The sequence below is a fragment of the Chaetodon auriga genome, chromosome 12 (assembly GCF_051107435.1).
Source record: "Chaetodon auriga isolate fChaAug3 chromosome 12, fChaAug3.hap1, whole genome shotgun sequence".
NCBI classification, from domain to species: Eukaryota; Metazoa; Chordata; class Actinopteri; order Chaetodontiformes; family Chaetodontidae; genus Chaetodon; species Chaetodon auriga.
In genome coordinates this window covers 21,304,714-21,323,473 of record NC_135085.1, presented here as the reverse complement: position 1 = coordinate 21,323,473, position 18,760 = coordinate 21,304,714, and the positions used below count along the sequence as shown (strand labels likewise).

Sequence of the window (18,760 nt, the reverse complement as noted above, 5' to 3'; positions counted from 1 at the left end):
GGATTTTCTAAAAACACCTTGGGTATGACCAATTTCCTCTCCCTCCGTACCTGCGAATGAAAGAAGTCCGCAGTCCTCCCTGGAGTGATTTGAACATCTTGAGAGCCGATCGATGGATTGTCCCTCCTGTGAATTGCTGTCACTACTCTCTTTGTGGTGCTGCAGCGTCGACAGGCCGTCGCAGACGCACGCCGTCACTCCCTCCAACTTCTTGCCTGTCAGATCCTTGCAATCGCAGGCTTGACGTCTCAGAAAACAAAGGTTCTTGAAAAAACAATTTCATGACAAGTGATGCCTGCGCTGAATGCTCGTTCTTTAGAAACACAGTCATAAGAGCCCGGCAGACAAAAATCCATGCTTACATGTGTATTTACAGTAAATGTGGAGGATTCTCAGAGATCGTGTGTTGAGAGTTTTCTTTCTTTCAGATGTAGATGCGTGTCGTCTGTTCACACCTACAGCTCCTCAGCTGCTGAACAGCAACACGTTTTCTGTCACATTTAATCCCACAGAACTTGAATGCATCATGTTTGTGTTTATGAGTGCGAACAGACCTTTGAAATGTTCTCTTAAGGCCTTTATCTAAAAATCCCTGTTTCCTCTTTCTAACATGAGTTCAAAAACTGAAAAACAGGAAGCAGGAAAACATTAGTTGTACGAAAAATGAAAAGTGATGTGGGAGGACTTTCTTTGACAGACTGTTTACCAGCAGCACACATGCTTGAAATGACAGACGATCCTGAGATTCCTGTTGACACGAATGTTACTGCTAGATCGAGACAGTGAGGTGCTGTCGCTGATGGCAAATCCTGAACAAAGGACATTAACACTGTGGTCATTAAAGGATAAAACCACACAGCAATGTAATGGGATATTTGTCATAATAAGACCCCCCAGCTAAGCCTTTTATAATAGTACTTCAAATGAGTGTGTAATGATAAAGTGGTCTCATATATCATATTGATGATCCCACAGAGAATTATCAGCTGAATCTGCGGCTCCTCAGCTTTGCAGAGCTTTAGAGCCAGTTTCAGCTCACTGTTTAGCTTTTCCACAACTTTACTGTTTTGTTTCACTCTCACGGCGTCGTTTTGAGCCGCAGCAGGCAGCTCTAAAAACCCACCGGACACCACATGCTCAGCACCAAACGGCAGACAGACTCTGCCCTCATGGTGAAACCTTCCCTGTCTGAAGTCATGCAGAAAAACAATTAAAAACTTGGTTACATGGCCAATTCAACTGGTGTTCTCCAGGATAAATCAGCTGAAGAAATCAGGTGTCGTCAAGCCCTGATGACAGAACACGTCTCATTTGACATTTAAGAAATCAGCTGACTGCAGAAAGTTTGACAATTTCTTTAACATATTTTTCTTGAAAAATGACTGAAACGGTTCATCGATTATCAAAAAAGTTGCATATTATTTTTCTGTCAACTGACTAATGGATGAATGGACTAATCATTTCATATCACCATGTGAGCTCACTGACGGACAGCGAACGGCAAAAGGAGAGGCTGAACAGAACAAGTAGCAGCATCTTTGTGAAAGGCAGCACATTAATGGGAAGAGCGGCGCCCATATGGAGGCTTTGTCCTACGTGTTGGTCACATGAACGGCGGCAGTGATGCTCAGCGCTGCTCATACGTAACATGTTCGGCTCTTCACTCAGAAAAAGTGACATTGCAATCAAGTGGATTATATAAACTCTTAGTGGTACTTAGTAGTTTTTAAAATGAGATAAACTTCTGATTGGACTGCTCTTCAGTAATTATCCCCAGAGAAGGACTCAGTGGTTTCTTGACTAATGAATGCAATAACCTCTGAGGCTTAATTGCTTCCGCTCAGCAAAAGGCTTTTGTGTGAAAGTAATCCTTTCATTTTAAATGTCAGGACCAATACAGGAAGGCATAACTCAAGAAAAGAACAATCGCCGTGACTCATTACTCCACACCGTCGACGCTCGATTGGAAAGACTGAATAGTCGTTGCACATGTCTCCAAGTCTATTAATTCTCAATATTTCGCTGAATGACTTCGTCCTATTTCTGTCATTGTTAGAAAGTTTTGGCACCTCTGAAGTACAGTTGCTCACCGCTTTTATTGTTGAGCTGTCGTCAGTTTCCTGTAGGCAAAGTCTGGGATTTGGGATTTTCATCTGAAGCACGGTAACAAGATTTTTGTGTACAGAAACACGACGGAGGTGTGTTTTTTCACGCAGGATGAGTCAACTTATCAAACACAAACACCTCCACAGCGGCGGCACACCGAAACTTGCAGCGGGGAGAGATAATAGTTTGCTGTGGCCTCAATTGAAGCTGTCCTGTCATTGTAGGAAAAGGCACCAGTGTAATTAAATATTCCCTGAGCGAGTTCAGCTGCAGCTTCCTGCCCACATGCTGCGAGATGCAGCGCAGATAGAAATAAACAAAAGGCAGCTCGCTCCGTCTTTCTGGGTGTCTTAATTCTCCAGGGATGGTTAGGAGGTATTTGTTCATTGTTCCTGAAATATTAATGAGACACAGGCATCATAGCTAATCAGTGAAAGCATGAACAACTGTGTTCTGAATGTCAGGATATCTCTCGCTGTGAGAATAAGGCTGAATACCCTGAAATTGGTATTGTCTCTTTTATATCTATTATAGTCCTCATGTCTCTTGTGGTCTGTCTGTCCTCTTCAGACTGAGACGACCTTGATCTTCGTGTAACTTCGTAAAAACTTGACGGTCTTGTTGTGACGTACGGAGAAGGCTTTTCTTTTCCCGGTTTTTTAGATCAAACTCTTTGCTGCTGTTTTAAGCTCAAAGCTTCAGACGTCTCCTCTGATTTACTGCTTCCTTCATCTCCTTCTCTGAGATCATGGATGAGGGCTTCTCCCTCACTTCACCTTATCAGTGGACTTCATGAAAAGATTCTTATACTTTATATGTCTTCAGTACCTGAAGGTAAAACAGTTCTTTGGATGAGGCATTTTTGGGTGGTGATTCAGTCATTCATTCACGGGACTCCGTCCATCAGGCTTCAAGTCATCAGACCAATCAGCGCTCTGTGAGGAGCTGCTGGCAGCTATGAGCGTGGTTTAGGCGTGACGACATTAAGAGGCGTCCGAGGTTAGCAAAGATGCTGCTGTAGCATTGTTTGTATCAGAGCTGGAGAGCATTTCTTCATTGAAAGAAGAGCAAAGAACAGCACGGAAGGCTTTTCTCTGTGGTAAAGATGATTTCTCTCTTCTCCCGAATGGCTTTGATTTACATCATATGCTTCTAAGTGCTTCCAAAGACAGCTGGACTTGTTTGTGGTTCTAGAAGACGTTTCGCCTCTCATCCAAAAGGCTTCTTCAGTTCTAGCTGATGGTTAGGAGTCTCAGGCATTCGTCCTCTTGCAGCATCGTAGCTCCGCCCAGCATCACGCGAGTCGTTAGAGTCACATGAGTCAAGGTGTGGCTGGGCCGTTGACACGTGATGCATTGTAAAAACTACCCATCAACATACAGAAACTAAGCTTAATCAATTAGTTAATTAGTATGTTGATTTGTCAAAAACTGAATCAGCAACTGTTTTGACATCTGATTAGTCGATGAAAAAATCCATCATGAAAATAATGATTACTTGCAGCCTTAATAAACACTGTGATTAAAAATTATCTCCAGCTCAACCAAATACAACAGAAAAATGTTGCTAAACATCAATGCATGAATCACTTTGCCCTCCAGTGCAAACACTGTGTCCTGCTGCGCCGCAGGGGAAGTTATCATTATGGATAAGCTCAAATACTGCACAGCTCCACCTAATTGATCATACTGGGCTTTGGAACAATGACAGCAGGGCCGGTCCTCGTCCTGCTGAAGAGCCACCGTCATGGCACTGAATCGCTCAGTCATTCGAGCTTTTCTCCACAAGTTAGTTATTAATCTGTCCTTGAAAACGACGCTCTCCTCTGAGGAGTCTCGGCAGCTTCTTGTAAAGTATAAATGGATTACACGGGGCCGCTCCGTTGAAGTGGGAACACGTTTTGGTTAAGGAGACGCTGCAGTGTGACGGCGGACGCCGCCTGTGAGCTCTGAGTGCCTCTGATGGCTGTCTGAATGCCAACGCTCTCCGGGAAACCCTCAGTTCCATCCCCTGCGCTCCTCTCCTGCAGGTGGACTAGCAGGGCCCTCGTGGGCTCGGGGGACTCTCCCACGCAGCAGACAGCAGACACCGGTGTCTCTTTTTTTAAGGTTGTTGCCATGGAAACCCCAGGAGGAAGCTGGCTGTTGCTGCCGTTATCCTCATCTTATCGCCCGAACTCCGCTCCCACAGCTGACATTCTTTCATTCATTTCTTTATTTAGTTTACGTGTCGAGTGAGCGGCTCTGCTGAGAGTCACACACCTGGAGGCGTCTCACGTCCACTCGCTTCTTTATGCACAAGGTCGCCTCTCTGCTGCTTGTCATCGAGAGCAGAGGGACGACCAAAGAGCAGAAGAGGGAGGAGGAGAAGTCTGCTTCAATCAGCCTCCCGTTCGCTCCAAAAGCAGATTCTTCATGGTCAATTTGTGAATACTGTACGTGCAAAGGAAGCCAGCCGGCCTCTGAATAACGTGAAAGAGAGCAACTGACACAGAAGGGAGGCTAATTAATCCAGCGTTATTAAAGCTTCTGGTGTGTGATGAATACCAGAATAACCCGAGTGTGTGGCTCCCAGCATCAGAGCTCGTGTCTCATGTTTGATCACATCATCAGCCTCATTCTGGAAGTCACGGCGGCCAAGCACACCGAGCACGTCCGCCGTCTTTGTGATGTTCAGGTCGCGACTTCCGCTCAAATCTCGTGTCTGTCATTTCTGTTAAGCTTCACCACGATGTGAAGGTGTGAATGAGTAAAGAGAGGATAACAGCTGATTTTTTTTTTTTTTTGTTTATTTCTCCTTTCAAGCTGGACGCCGACCGAGACGAGGAGGAGGTCTTCTGTGACATCAGCATGACTTTGGACAACAAGCTGTTTCCCTCCAAAGAGCCTGCAGCCGGTGAGACGAACACTTATAAAAAACAAGGACAAAACCAGAACAAGGCCGGTTCAGTTCCTTTTCTGCATGTGACACCTCCCTTTCCTGTCTGCCTACCAGGACTTACTTGTTAACAAGTATTTGTACACTGTGATATGGCTGCTTTGGCTCAGTTAAACATCAGAGTACTTCTTCCATCACTAAAGGTATTTCTCAAGGACGACTTGTAACAAATAAAGAGTCATCATGTTGGAAGCTGCGTATGCTTGTGTGTGTGTGTGTGTGTGTGTGTGTGTGTGTGTGTGTGTGTGACGTAGCAGCTATGGGCCAGATGATGATGAAATATGATGCAACAGATAAGCATCAAAATACCAGCAGGCAGAGTGAAGAACATCTGCAGGGGTTTTATTGCTGATTCATGCGTACAGGAAGGCTTCTCCAAAAAGAGAGACAACCAGAAACGTCACCCAGCGGGTCCCTCGTTACCACAAGAGTTGGCATAGCAACGCTTTGTGGGAAACACTGAATGAACAAGGTTAAGATCAGTCTTTGATCAGTCCGATGGCGTGACGGAGCCTGTGTGATGTAAAAGCTGATCGTTCAGCGGTTTAAAGCTGTGCCAGACGGATCCACGCCGCTGACCTTCACAGAGGCCTGACTGAACGTTGCTTTGAACGATATGATCAGTCAGCACTCTGCCGGCGTTTCTGCACTCATTTCACAGGTGACAGAGATCATAACCATTACTGTTGGCACAGGACTGAGCTTGGGAAAATGTGCCGCTTTTGGTTGCTGAACAGTCATTATTTTTCATCATGATAAGGTGCAGCTGTAACCTGTAACTGCTCCAACGCTGCACACAAGGCCTGCTTTTCTCCTGCAAACGCTGCTCTTTTCTTTTCACTGTAGCACATTTTGGATCAATAAAATGCTTTTTCAGGGTCAGTCAGAGAAGAAAATGTTAATGTCTTTACGCTGTAGTTCTTGGTTGTGTATTGGATACAGTTTACAGACCGATGACACTGGATTTTTGTGGCAGATACAGATATATGTGACAGTTTAAAAAAACTTATCATGATACATTATCAGATATTTCTTCTGATGCAGATCCCTTAAATGTTGAATTTACAGACACACTTGTTCGGAGTGTTAGATGAGATGAGTGTTAAATCAAATGTAACAGTCAGCAGCTGGTTAGCTTAGCTTAGCGTCAAGACTGCAAACAGGGAAACAGCTATTTTCCGGGTTAAAATGAATTTGTCAGAAATAGGGAATAAACAATGATATTAGATGATTTTTCAAAAAAACTACTGGTATCTAAATGCATACTGGTACGACTATGATACTTGTCTTATGGTTCATTGTGTTCATTATGTGCCACGCAGCTCGGGCACCGTTGCAGCACAGCAGGAAGCTGAGTAGGAACTGGCGGAAAACGTTATGAACATTGGTTATTAGTGACAACCAATCAAATGGCTGTTCTTTTTCTTCTCTGAAAGGCGCCGCACTAAAACACTCTGGTAATTTTGTGATGTGCTGGAACAGATTTACCAAAGCAGATTCACTCCGGAGGAAACTGAGGTTCATGTGGCGAGGGGGTAGAATCGCAATGAGAGAACATATGGCGCCTCGGAGTAGTTCAGGAGGAGAAAATGTGTTCAGATACTGTGTTGTTCTGACGAGAGGAGCCGAAGAATGACCAGTGGTGTTACAGTGAGAGCTCTTGGCGGACAGCTCAGATGTGGCATCGTGAAATCGGACCTGTAATCGTCCATAAAAAAGCTTCTCTTTAGAATCTGTACTTCACACATTCCCAGTGACCCTTGACACCAAAACTGCATCATGCTACTTGACGGCCGCCTGACACTCGTGCAGCTCCTCTCTTCACGCTGGAGAGCGGTCTGCTTCATGACAAGACAATGAAGAACAAACAGGTGCTGGTGAGCTTACACCTCCTCAGCTGCACAGAGCCTGCAGAACCTCAAAAACAGACCTTTGGAAAAATGAGAAAGCTTCATGCTCACATTAAGCAACAGAGACGAGCTCGCTCAACGCCAGCAGAAAGACGGAGCAGCCTCTTAACGTTTGCTATTTTCCACCAAATGATTATGTAGTAAAATCTCATTATATTGTTCTTAAGATAATGTTACTCTTATAGAAAACGGCTCTGTTCCTCATTTAGGGCACGATCGACCGACTGAGCTTCCACTTACATACAGCAGTTGCGTCTGAGATGCGTTTAAGAGCAGCATGACATCTGTGCATTTGTCAAGATGTCCTTCTGCGTATGTTTTCTGTATAATGGAGCTTCACAATAGGTGTTCCACCCAGGAACAGAGAGAGAGAACCCAGAGTGGAGTGCAGTTCCAAAGGACCACTTAAAGCTGTATTTCTGCACTCTGAATTCTCTAATAGCTTCGCTGCCACAAGGACCGAAACAGGAAATCTGTCCTGTCCAAAGCAATAACTCTTAACACGTCACCTCTGTCTACTCTCACATCTCTCAGCTTTACGTGTCTGTCTCACCCAAACTCGCTTTTGCTGCTTCTGTAGCTCGAGCCTTCAATCCTCTCCGATCTGGTTCATATGGAAAAGTATAAGGGAACCAGAAATAGACTGGCGGTAGTTCAGACAAACTCTAAGAGAAGTTGCCTCTTCGTCCATCTGCTGCATCTAGTGCCATATTTTCTCTGGGGGGGGGGGAGAGGAGAGGACGATTATGGCAGCGTCACACGTGGACGGACGTGAAGTGCTGCTGACGACTGTGGACTCAGCCGCCTGACATCACAGGCCTCGGCAGCACCACGCCGTCACAGCTCAGCCCTCACTGTCCAAAGGCGAGACGCACCCCGACATGTTGCTGACGTCGTGAACTGCAGAGAGGACGCTGGGCACTTTCTACGGTCGGCCGATTATTCTCTGTAAATCTGGTGCGTTGTGAAGCTTTTTAACATAAAGCATGTGAGAAACTCACAGCTGCGTCTCCCCCGAGTCGTCTGAAGCTGCAGCCTCGCGGAGTCTTACCCAGTTCTCTGTTCAGGAGGCTGTGGCACGCAGGAAATGAAACCTGCCGAGGGGAAGCGTTACTCACGACCCATTTCCAGCGAGGAGGGGGATGAAGATGCTATGTGCTGGGATTCATCACAGCATCACCCTCAGCAGCTTTCTGACAACAGTTCAGGTTCACTTCACGTTCAAGTGCGCGTGGAGCCAAAATTAACCTCAATTTGTGAACATTTGGTTTTCCTCTTTATATCGTGTCGCTCAGACTGAACATCAAGTGCAGACGTGCAGCTGCATGTTCAGATCTGGACGTTTTTTGTGGCGTTACATACTGTAGTGGCACACACGAGACTGAATGACAGCAGATCTGTGCAGGCATATCTTTTGTGTACATACATTAATGATATAACATTGTGTTTTTTAACAGTCTGCACAATCCAAGAAAGGACTTTCTCAGTTTTGATGTCAAAATAACATAACATTTAACCATAAATTCAGTATTTATCAATCAACAGTCCGGAAGATTCTCTCTTTCCGGCCTCTTAAATATGAGAATTTGCCCCATGATACCTGCACGAATCATAGGTGCAACTTTTTCTTCTTCCTTCCAGTGAACTGGCACCTGCAAGAGTTAGCAATACAATATAATATAATATAAATATCTTTGGAGTTTGGACTGCTGGTAAGACAAACTCAATGTAATGATAAGAACTTGAATGTTAAAGTGTTAGATTAGAGAAAAATAAATGGAGACTGATGAAATGTGACACTCGTGAAGGCGGCAACTGAACTGCTGTAAGACGAATGCTGCGTGAGTGAGATTTATAAAATATAGAGCACATTTATTCTAAAAACGTCACTAAGATAAGCGTCTAAACATCTTTCTTTGCACAGCTAAACTTCTCCTGCCGCTTCCTGTAAAAGGAGTCATTTGAAGCGAGCTGAGAGGATCTCTGGCTCCCGTCCACAGTCTGCTGATTGTTCGGTTTTTCTGTCTTCAGGTCCCAGTGAGCTGGATCTCAGCCTACTGGGTGAAACCAGCAGCCTGGCAGATGCTGCGTGCAAGTACGATGAGGTAGGATTACAATTCATTTCTACTTATTGAACCTGAATGGTGATCTGACATTTTGGCATCCATGTTTTTTCCTTATTCCGAGGGAGAAAACACTGCAGGCAGATATGCAAATACACGTTTTCTGAAATGAAATTGCAGACATGCAGAAAAGAACAGATCTGATCAAAGTGTATCTGAACAAGTCCGACCATTAAATGATCATTTTGGTCTGTGTGTGCTGGGATGAACACATTCTGGGCAAATTCTAGCGATAATGTCGTTACATGAGGAAGGTTTGATCCGAACAGCAGCAGCTCAGTCCTCAGCAGCCTTTACAAAAGACAGTGACGCCATAAACTCCCTCAGTGTAATGCATTTAAGATAAGGGAACGAGCTAAATGCCAAACATCCAAACGCTGCCCTTTCACCTCAATCATCTTCCTTACAACCTGGTTTGAGTACCATCCCGTGCGCTAACCGAATAACAATCTTATTGTCCTTTCACAGCGACGCCGTTATCCTGTTACAGAATCACATTTTTTGAATCACCACCAATCACAAACAAAAAAACCTTCTTCTTCTTCTTCTTCTCTCTCTCTCTGCTTTTCACTTTTATTAAATGGCAAACTGCAAATTGTCTTTTCAAAAACGGCGACTCATTTGAAAGGCCGTGTGATTCAGCGAAGCACATGTCCCGAGCCGCAGCGCGCTGTTGTGTAAGACTTGGCGAGGGTGCAGACGAGCATCGTTCCTCCACACGGTCCTGGCGCTGCAGTGAAGCATGACCCTGACCCTCTGTCTCATTTCCCATCCTCCTCCGAGTGTCTGGAAACAAAATGCTCTGCTCTCTCTCCCACTGAGTTTTTCTAACTGAGGGTTTTTTTTCCTTTGTTTTCTCGCTGCCTCCTCGTGGAGGTTCGTTCGTAGCTGTTAATTGTCAGGCCTGCACATCTTTCCGCGTTCACACAGCGTGCTGGATTCACACGTGGGAGCCGCTTGTGATAACTGTTTACTACCGTTTACACGATAACGAGTAATTAAAGAGTATGCTCTCTCTCTCTGCTTCTACTTAATAATATATATAAATACTTTGAATCCTGGGGTCGCTCCAGCTAAAATACGATTCTATTAGAGGAAAGCGGCGACTCAGCGGGCCGCCACATGTCCCCTGTTGTCTTTCAGTGGAGACGTTTTATGTTCAAAGCTGGTCTTAATGAGTCAAATCTCACTGAATCACTCCGTCCCTGTTGCTTTTACACGGAGGGACCAGTTCCACTTTTTATCCTCCTGATTACAGATTTAGATATCTCGACCAATGTTGGGTACTTTTTCCTCTTCTATTTAAAATTCGATGTTGTTCCCTGAGTGGAGGTGATCAGGATAATTACATGTCACAGTAGGTAAAGCACAGGTGTAATTAGTGAAATTAATGAGGGCTGAATTGTGTGTAGCTGCCTCACTTTCAGGGTCCTGCTGTTGTGCATGCTGACTCACACTTACACTGTTGTGATTTTTAAGATGATTTATTTCTGGCTTTTGCTTTTATATGACAGTGAAAGCTCACTCGAGACAGGAAACAGAGAAAGAGGGGAGCAAAACCTGAACCGCTGTGTTTTCACCTGTGCTCCATCAGTGTCCCATTAAGCTTTTTTTGTTCTTCTATCAATTCTTTTCTTTTTCTCTTTGCTGATCCTGACCCACTATCAGCCATAACCACAAAATACAACATCAAAAAGTTTCTTAAAGGAGAAAATCTCCTCCTGCCTCCCTTCAACTGGCTAACACACGGCTCACTGTGAGACTTCGCCTTGGATCGTGTAAACATGGGCTCTCCCAGTCTGCGAGCTGTAAATGTTTTTGTCTGAGTTTCCGAGGAATCAGACCTGGTGTCAGGCGTTACGAATAACTGCACAGAAATCGCCAATCTTCTAGCTCGTTTGTTTCCGTAGGTCACATCGAGGTGTCAGTGCTGAAGTCAGACTGTTTCATTACCACTTCAGAACTCCTTGTAGTACGTTAAAGTAACAAATCCATGTGTAAAAATACCCAGCAGCTGGTTTTCTTTGGGGACAATTTACCACTTTATCATTCTTATGAGGACGTGGACCTGAGCAGGTCTCATCAGCAACATCACTGAAAACACCGAATGTCACAAGTTGGTATGTTTTATATGTAAGAATCAAAGTTAAATGAATGCAGTGAAGTAAAACATACAATATTTGCTTCTGAAATGTTACCGAGTAGAAGAATAAAGTAGTATAAACGTCAAAGTTATACACCTACATGCATTAGTAAATGTATTTAGCTACTTTCCATCACTGTTGTACATTCAGTCCGGATATGTTCCTGCTTTAAGGAACATATGATGTGAAGCCTTCATGTGTGGAACTTCAGATCAGCTCCTGTTATAAAAGGTCCTTCAACCGTCCAGAAAAATGAACTTGAGCATCTTAAACATCCATAATAGACCATGTGTTGCTGCGTAACGGTATGTTGCGTTTTACCTTTACCGAAAGCCCTCCTGTGATTGGATATTGCTCTTGGCCGTATGATGATTTGGATGATACTTGCATTAACTGTGCAGCCCTGTCAAAAGTCTGCGGCTCTTGGCCTTCAGCCTGTATTGATGTGTGTGGTCTGCTGTCCACAGAGTCTGTCACAGTGCTGACTCCTCACCAGCTCTCTTCACAACACAAGAACACAGTGTTACCTGACAGCCAACATCCTGCCGCCTGTCTCCTGGGCTTCACGGCCGGCTGCAATTTCCTACTAAAACACTCTTAGTCATCCCAGTTAAAAGTGATCTTCAAGGCTGGTTGATCATTATTGACCAATGTCGCCGTCTCGTCATGATTCAGACGCATTCAGAGGCAGAATAAATCTCGGTCTATCAATACAGTACGGTGGTAATCCAGGAGCCTCAGAGCGGCTCAAGGACGAGGAGGGCGCAAACATAAAAAAAAAAAAACGGCTCGTTGAAGACAGGGACGTCCCTGTGCAGCACGTCCTGTGGCGAGCGCAGAAGCTGCTTTTTGTGAAGCTGAACGAGGACGGCGTGCAGCCTTGTCATCGCTGATTTGTGGCCTCAGATATGAGACGGAGACGGATTTTGTTAGCGTGCTGATCCACAGAAGGTGGCGGAGGAGGGGGACAGAAGGGCGCAGAGGCTATTTTTGGGGCTCTGGTGTCAAATCTCATGGACATTTTCCTCCAATTATTTCCCACTTTTCACCGCCGCTGATTTATTCCCGATGGCTGTGAACGTTTCAGAGCAACAATGATGACGTTTACCAGCAGCTTCTGTCACTGTTTTCAATGAAGATACAGAACAACCTACAAAATAGCAATTACTTCACTAATTGTTATTCTAAATGAGAGCCACACAGACAATTAGCGCAAACATATTTCCATCAGAAATATGCGGGCAGGACATCATGCAGCTGCTTTCCGTTACAAGATGATGATGATGATGATGATGATGATGATGATGATGATGAGCATTCTTCAGCCCCCCCAGAGCATCTCCAGATTCATTCTGACAGACGTGACAGTTTAATAATGTGGTCCTGAGGTTTGGAAATAATGAGTTGAGGGCCGCAGGAACAGCCTGTTTGATTGGATCACGCAGGTGACTCACTGTGAAGGAATTATGATCAGAGCTGCTGCTGCGTTACACGTTACAACCTCCAAAGCTAATGACTAAAATCCCGTAAGTAACTTAAGATATGTGTCACTTATGCTTCCCTGTGGAGGAACCACAACACCCCCACCCTCCCATTAGAACCATATTTAGGGCATTATTTTCACGTACACATTAGAAACTACCCCAAAGTCTCACCAGTGCTTTACAAAGGTTTAGCAATCCAGAAATATGAACCATGACACAAAAGAGATTTGTCAGCCAGCCTCCACTTTGTGGAAACCTGTTTAAGCGTCACAAAGCTTCATATAGAGATGACTCTCCCAGTTTGATGCAGAGGAACTGGACTGTGCAGCCTTCCCTCAGGGTTTGGCCTGTCGTTATTATGGTTAAAGTCACTGCTTGAGGAAGTATTCAATAAGTACTAATACCACAGCAGAAGTATAAAGTAGCATAAAAAAGAACTACTGCATCAAACTTGTACTCAAATACCGTACTTGGTAAAAGTCCTGCTGCCAAGGAGCTTCAGCAGCTGTCTCTCTGGTTGTGTCAGACGACAGCGGACGATGTTGAATTCCAATGAGCCGGACTGCATGACAGGATTGGATTTTGGGACGGCCTGTCAGTCTGTCGCTTGGTTGGTCCACCACTTCAGTCCAGGCTCAACTGTTTGATGAGACAGAGGAAACACCGTCTCGCCAGCATCCGTTCAACAGTTAATGAGCAGAGCCGCTAACGTGGACTCAGACTTCAGGTGTGTGTTTGTCACATGTGTCACTGTGTGAATCACATGCCAACATACAGCATCAGCTTCTCAGGAATTTAGAAATCGAGCGTTTGCGTCTGTTTATCTGCATATCTCGTCTCCATCACGTGTGAGCAGTGCGTGCCGGCCGTGTGTTTCTCCCTCTCTCTGAGTCATCAGACCAGTTGGTGGAGCCACATGCCGAGCTGGCTCGTCGTCGGCGCCCGGCACTCCCCCACACTCACGGCATTTATTTGACACGAACACAGCTCCGCTTCACTTCATCCCGGGTCTCTGCTGTATGTAACTGCAGCTCCGCTTCGCACCGACCCGCTCTGCCATCAGCCACGTGTCTAAATCACAACCATCAGAGGCCAGTTTGAGCCCAGCGTCGGGTCAGCAGCCGGTAATAGATGGAAATGCCAAGGGAGGTCATTTCTTTCTTCAGTCATCTGTCTGCAGATGATGCCGAGCTGCTTTCTGCTGTTTATTGACAGTCAGCTGTCTCCACACTGCAAATTGCTTCGGAAAATACAGAAATAAGCTCATTACATGGCTCGGGCACAGTTTGAGAACGAGGATAGCGATTTGTATTTCACATAGCATCACTTCTGCAGTGAGAACTGCACCTGCTGTGGGGGTGGAAATCTTCGTAGAAAACTCAGTGAATAAACGTCCTGTGTGCTACATTTTCTCAAGAACTGAACCTTTTTTTTCATAATCTTGTCGAGCTGTTTCATTGATGACTTATTATTATCTGGTATATTCTGATAATCATAAGACAGCTTTCTTAAATGCATTAAAACACTACATTTAGAAGATCTTTCTCCTTATGATTCAAGTGTTTGACTGCACAGCAAGTCCTCCAAATCAAACAAGACCCATAAAACGACAGATAGGTGCTGTTTCTCATCTGACACTGAGAGTCCAGGTACTTCAGTATTTCCATGTAATGCACTTCATCCCAGAGGCAAATACTGCACCTTTTTACTTCAGTACATTTGTCTGACAGCTTTAGTTTCTAGATTTGAATGTTTCATATAAACTGAAGGATGAGTTGAGAAAATTCTCCTTCTTAAGCTCCATAAACTCTCTAAAAAGCCTCTCGGATCAGCTGGAAAACGCATCGTCACAAAGCTGAAAACAGGCTGTCTTTGTCATAAAAGCTGACTTTTCAGAGACACGTGGTTCTCACAGGACAGCGATGCCTCAAACATGTGATGATCTTCTAGAAGACGACGCATTGCTGTAGATTGAACTAGCCAACAGTGTGTAAAGGAGTTAAGATGAGCTCAACCTTCAGCGTCTACAGCAGGAAAATGCCACACACACACGAATGCAACAGAAATATTAATAGAGAAACACCAGATGTGATAGAAAACGCTGACAGACACAAACCTGACACTCACATCTGGGCGGAATCCATCTTTCTGTGGACACACGCTGATTACACCTGAGGAAGATGTAAAGCCAAAACATCGTAGTCGTAGTCGTTCCACGAGTATCTATTCAGCGAGCAGACGCCTTTTTTTCTTAATACTGTTTTTGTGCTTTTGCACCTGATGCGACGATGTTTATACTTCCATACAATGCAGTTACATTTCGTGGGCAGAGTGAGAATGAGAACGATAATACATATTTCTATCCACGGTAAGCGGGCAGACAGTCATCTCACGCTGCATTTATGTGCATATTTGATGTTTTTCTCTCAAATGTGAAGCCGGATGCTCAGTTTTCGCACATTCAGTTGCTTTTTGGTGGGAAGTGAAAGGAAACATGGAGGTGATGAAGCACATGAAGTATTCTGATAGCTGCATGCCCGACAGACCTGGCTAGTCGAGCCAAGAGATTACCGTCTGATGCTCCCCGTCAGATTTTTGGAAATGAACAGTTTCTACTGCCAACAAACATCGTATGGTTGAAGGTTGTGTTGGATAATATCCACGTTTGTACTGAAAAAGACAACAGCATCCAAGGTTTAGAGTCTTTGAGACTCTTCGTCCTCTTCACGCTGCCTCTCTGCTCGCAGCTCGGTGCTCGCATGTCTGATCAGTTTCTGTGTCCCTTTTAAATGATCCATTCAATTTTTTAATTCATCATGACTTGAATAGAAACGAGACAGCACTCAGCCACAGTCCATTAGACATCTGGGAGTTATTTGATCAACTGTTCTCTCCAATTGTCCCAAATCACATGAGAATCAGGCCTTTATGTACTATTAAATCATGCATTTAATATAATTATCTTCTTCCCTTTATTTGGTCATTTATGTCCTCAAATAGATTAACCCGTCAAATTAATCGTGTCAAATTGTCACATTTATTTGTCGTTGTCCTCTTGACATTCTCTCAATGGAGCTGTTGATTTTTCTTACAGTTAGATTTTTATCTTAGACTGAAATACGTGGATCGTCTGCGTTTTGGGAGTTGGCCGTTCAACACTGAATTATGTTTGAAGTCTGGGTGTTCACAGGGAATTTCGATTGGCCAGCCCAAGTGCCGCCTCATTAGCCTAAAGTGTGATTGGCTGTCTGCCCAGTGAGAGGCGGGACCTAAGCTCAGACCAACTGTCTGACCAGTATTTTTGAATGTGTGGTTTTCTTTTATATGTAGCTTTGAATAAGACTTTAAACAGGAATATGAGAAACTGTGTAACATTAATGATGAAAACAGTTATGAGGAGTGGCAACTTAATGTTATGACGTGTGTGTGTGTGTGTGTGTGTGTGTGTGTGTGCGTGCGTGCGTGCGTCTGAGCACACACCCCTGTATAAGTCAGTGCCCCACCTGGACCACCGCGGTCAAAAAGTCTGGATGTGCCTCTGGTTTAAAGTTCCATAAACATTAATATTAAAGATAATTGTTACCGCCAGCAAAGAAGAGAACAGAAGAGACATGAAAAGATCAGAAAGACGATAAAAAGGACACAGAATAAAAAATAAAAAGATACTGCTAACACTGGAGCCGTTAGCAGGTTTTTGTGCTAGACTGATGCTGATGGCTGGGAGGATGAGGAGGATGACGATGGAAACCTGCAGCTATGACAGCTGGGAGCAGTTCTTTAGAAAACGGTCTCATGTATCTGAAACAGTCGACGCTCAGCGCGCTTAAATCAAATGAGTCAGATTTCCTCTTGGAACAGATGAAACCAAGTGGAAAATGTCTCTTGGCCAATTTCTGTGCCCCGCTTTGACTGTGACATGTGTTTGTAAGTCTAACGATGATTCAGTGAACGAGGCTGCTGAGAGTTTGAGGCCTCCTTCAGGCTCAGACCATGTGCTTGCTGCAGGGAGACTGAGGGTTTACTCAGCACTCGTCTCATTCGCCTTCTCAAACACTCTTCCATCTTTTGTCCTCCGTCCTGGTCACTGAGACTCCCCAATGGGTGTTTTTTATTCACTGTGAACTCTATTCTTTAAACAGTGTCTCTGTCACATTACATGGCCATAAGTATATGGACACCTCGTGCTACTGGTCTTAATTCTATACAATTAAATTCTATTAAACACAATAGTGTGTTTGCATCTTTGTGGCAACAGTTTGAGCAACAGCTTCCTGTTTTGGGCTGGTTTTGTTCTTAGATTAGTTTTAATGCAAGTCAGACAATTTAACAAGAATAAGAACAAGGGGAAAAAGAGAGAAGAGTGGAGGAAACACGGCTCATAATCTGTGGTTTGTTAACAATGTGATGGAGGGAGTCAACAGAAGAAAGGAGTTGTCGGAAAGACGCAGAAGTGCAGAGACTGTCAGGTCTATCCTGAGTCACTCTGATGAGTTAGCAGATGCACTGAGAGCTGCCACGTTAAGAAGCCACAGCGTCTCAGCTCTGCTGCAGGTCCAGATGTTCAACAACTGCATACAGCACAGAGCTGCATGCACAGAGGTGCAGCTACCAGCTAATAACGAAATATCAGACCGTCATAGCATCTGAAAGCCCAAAGAAAACCAGGAATCCTCTCGATTTAGAAAAGGAAATGAGGAAAGTTTGTCACGTTATGGGAAAATGATCAAAATAGCTGAGGATTAACGTATCTGTCTGTGAATGGACTGTTTCAGCTGTAGTGTCCACATACTTTTGGCCATGTAGCATCTGTGTTCTTGTTCAAAGCACAGAGATGATTCATCAAACTGTGAAAGAAGATGAATGTTCATGTTCATCTGAATCTCTGTCTGTCAAGGTTGAAGAGGAGGAAGACACCGGCTATGCTGAAGGAGCCACAGAAAGTGAGTCCGTGAAGTGATTTCTGTGTCATTGATTGTGTGTAAACAGTGAAAAGACGAGCACACACACGATCACACCCCCTGCCCTTCCTCTATAACACACACACATACACACACACACACCTTATCAGCACAGCTTTTATTAGCAGCTACGTGTTTCTCTGCCTGTTTTCAGGGAGCAGCAGCAGCAGCAGCTGACTCCATTCAGCATTTCATCACAGACCAAATGTTCCATCTCAGTAAATGCCACACGTCATGTAACTGTTATTCACCAAATACCTGAATGAACTTCTCCCTGCTGCCCTGTGTGTCTGTGTGTGTGTGTGTCTCTGTGTGTGTGTGTGTGTGTGTGTGTGTGTGCGTGTGTGTGTGCGCGTGTGTGTGTGTGTGTGTGTGTTTTCGTCAGCGTTGCTCTGCATCAACAGTATTGATTGTGTAATGGAGGTGGAGGAGGCCTCATCTGTTGATTCACTGTTGCCAGTTAGACCTGATGTTTATCTCGTCAGCTAGCTGTCGCTACGCTAACATCACCTTGCCGCAGGCAGAGGACAGAGAGGAGGAGGAGGAGGAGGAGGAAGACGCCCGCCTGATTAAAGGAAAACAGACCCGTTTATTCAACGTGCCGGCTGTCAGACTTACAGGAGCCACGTTTACAACATGAAACACATTTTATATTCAGTGAAAACGCTCCTCTGATGCTGGGTCACTGTGCAGTCACTGATGATGGAGTTTGATTGACACCTGCCAGTCCACATCTGAATTTCTTTCATTGATTGAGTTCAGGTTATGGTTGCTGAATGACAGTGGTGCAGGAAGTCTGCAGACATCAGAAAAGCTGTAACTGTTATTGAATAAGTTCTCTTTTAAATGAATATTTTGATATGATGGCAAAACTGTGTTCTTGCAACTGTATTTGTACACTTTTTTGACTCAAATGTAGCTTAACCACATCATTCGACATGCTGCTTCAGTGCACACTAAGAACAATGATGACTGGGACCACCGCAGAAAACTGTAGATGAACATTTAATATCCAGGAATTCACTTTACAGACCGTTCATCCAACAGTTTAGCCACCGTGCAGCACACGGAGCATCCACAGCCCTGCTGTGTGCTGTT

General features: G+C 44.5%; 1 protein-coding gene across 1 annotated transcript in view; it reads left to right on the top strand.

Moving 5' to 3' along the window:
* Nucleotides 1-18,760, top strand: part of ak5 (adenylate kinase 5) — a 65,358-nt gene that overhangs the window by 30,273 nt on the left and 16,325 nt on the right. The window contains exons 7-9 of the mRNA XM_076744429.1: nucleotides 4,911-5,001; nucleotides 8,985-9,058; nucleotides 17,599-17,644. Coding sequence (XP_076600544.1) covers nucleotides 4,911-5,001; nucleotides 8,985-9,058; nucleotides 17,599-17,644 — 211 coding nt within the window. The remainder of the gene's footprint in view (nucleotides 1-4,910; nucleotides 5,002-8,984; nucleotides 9,059-17,598; nucleotides 17,645-18,760) is intronic.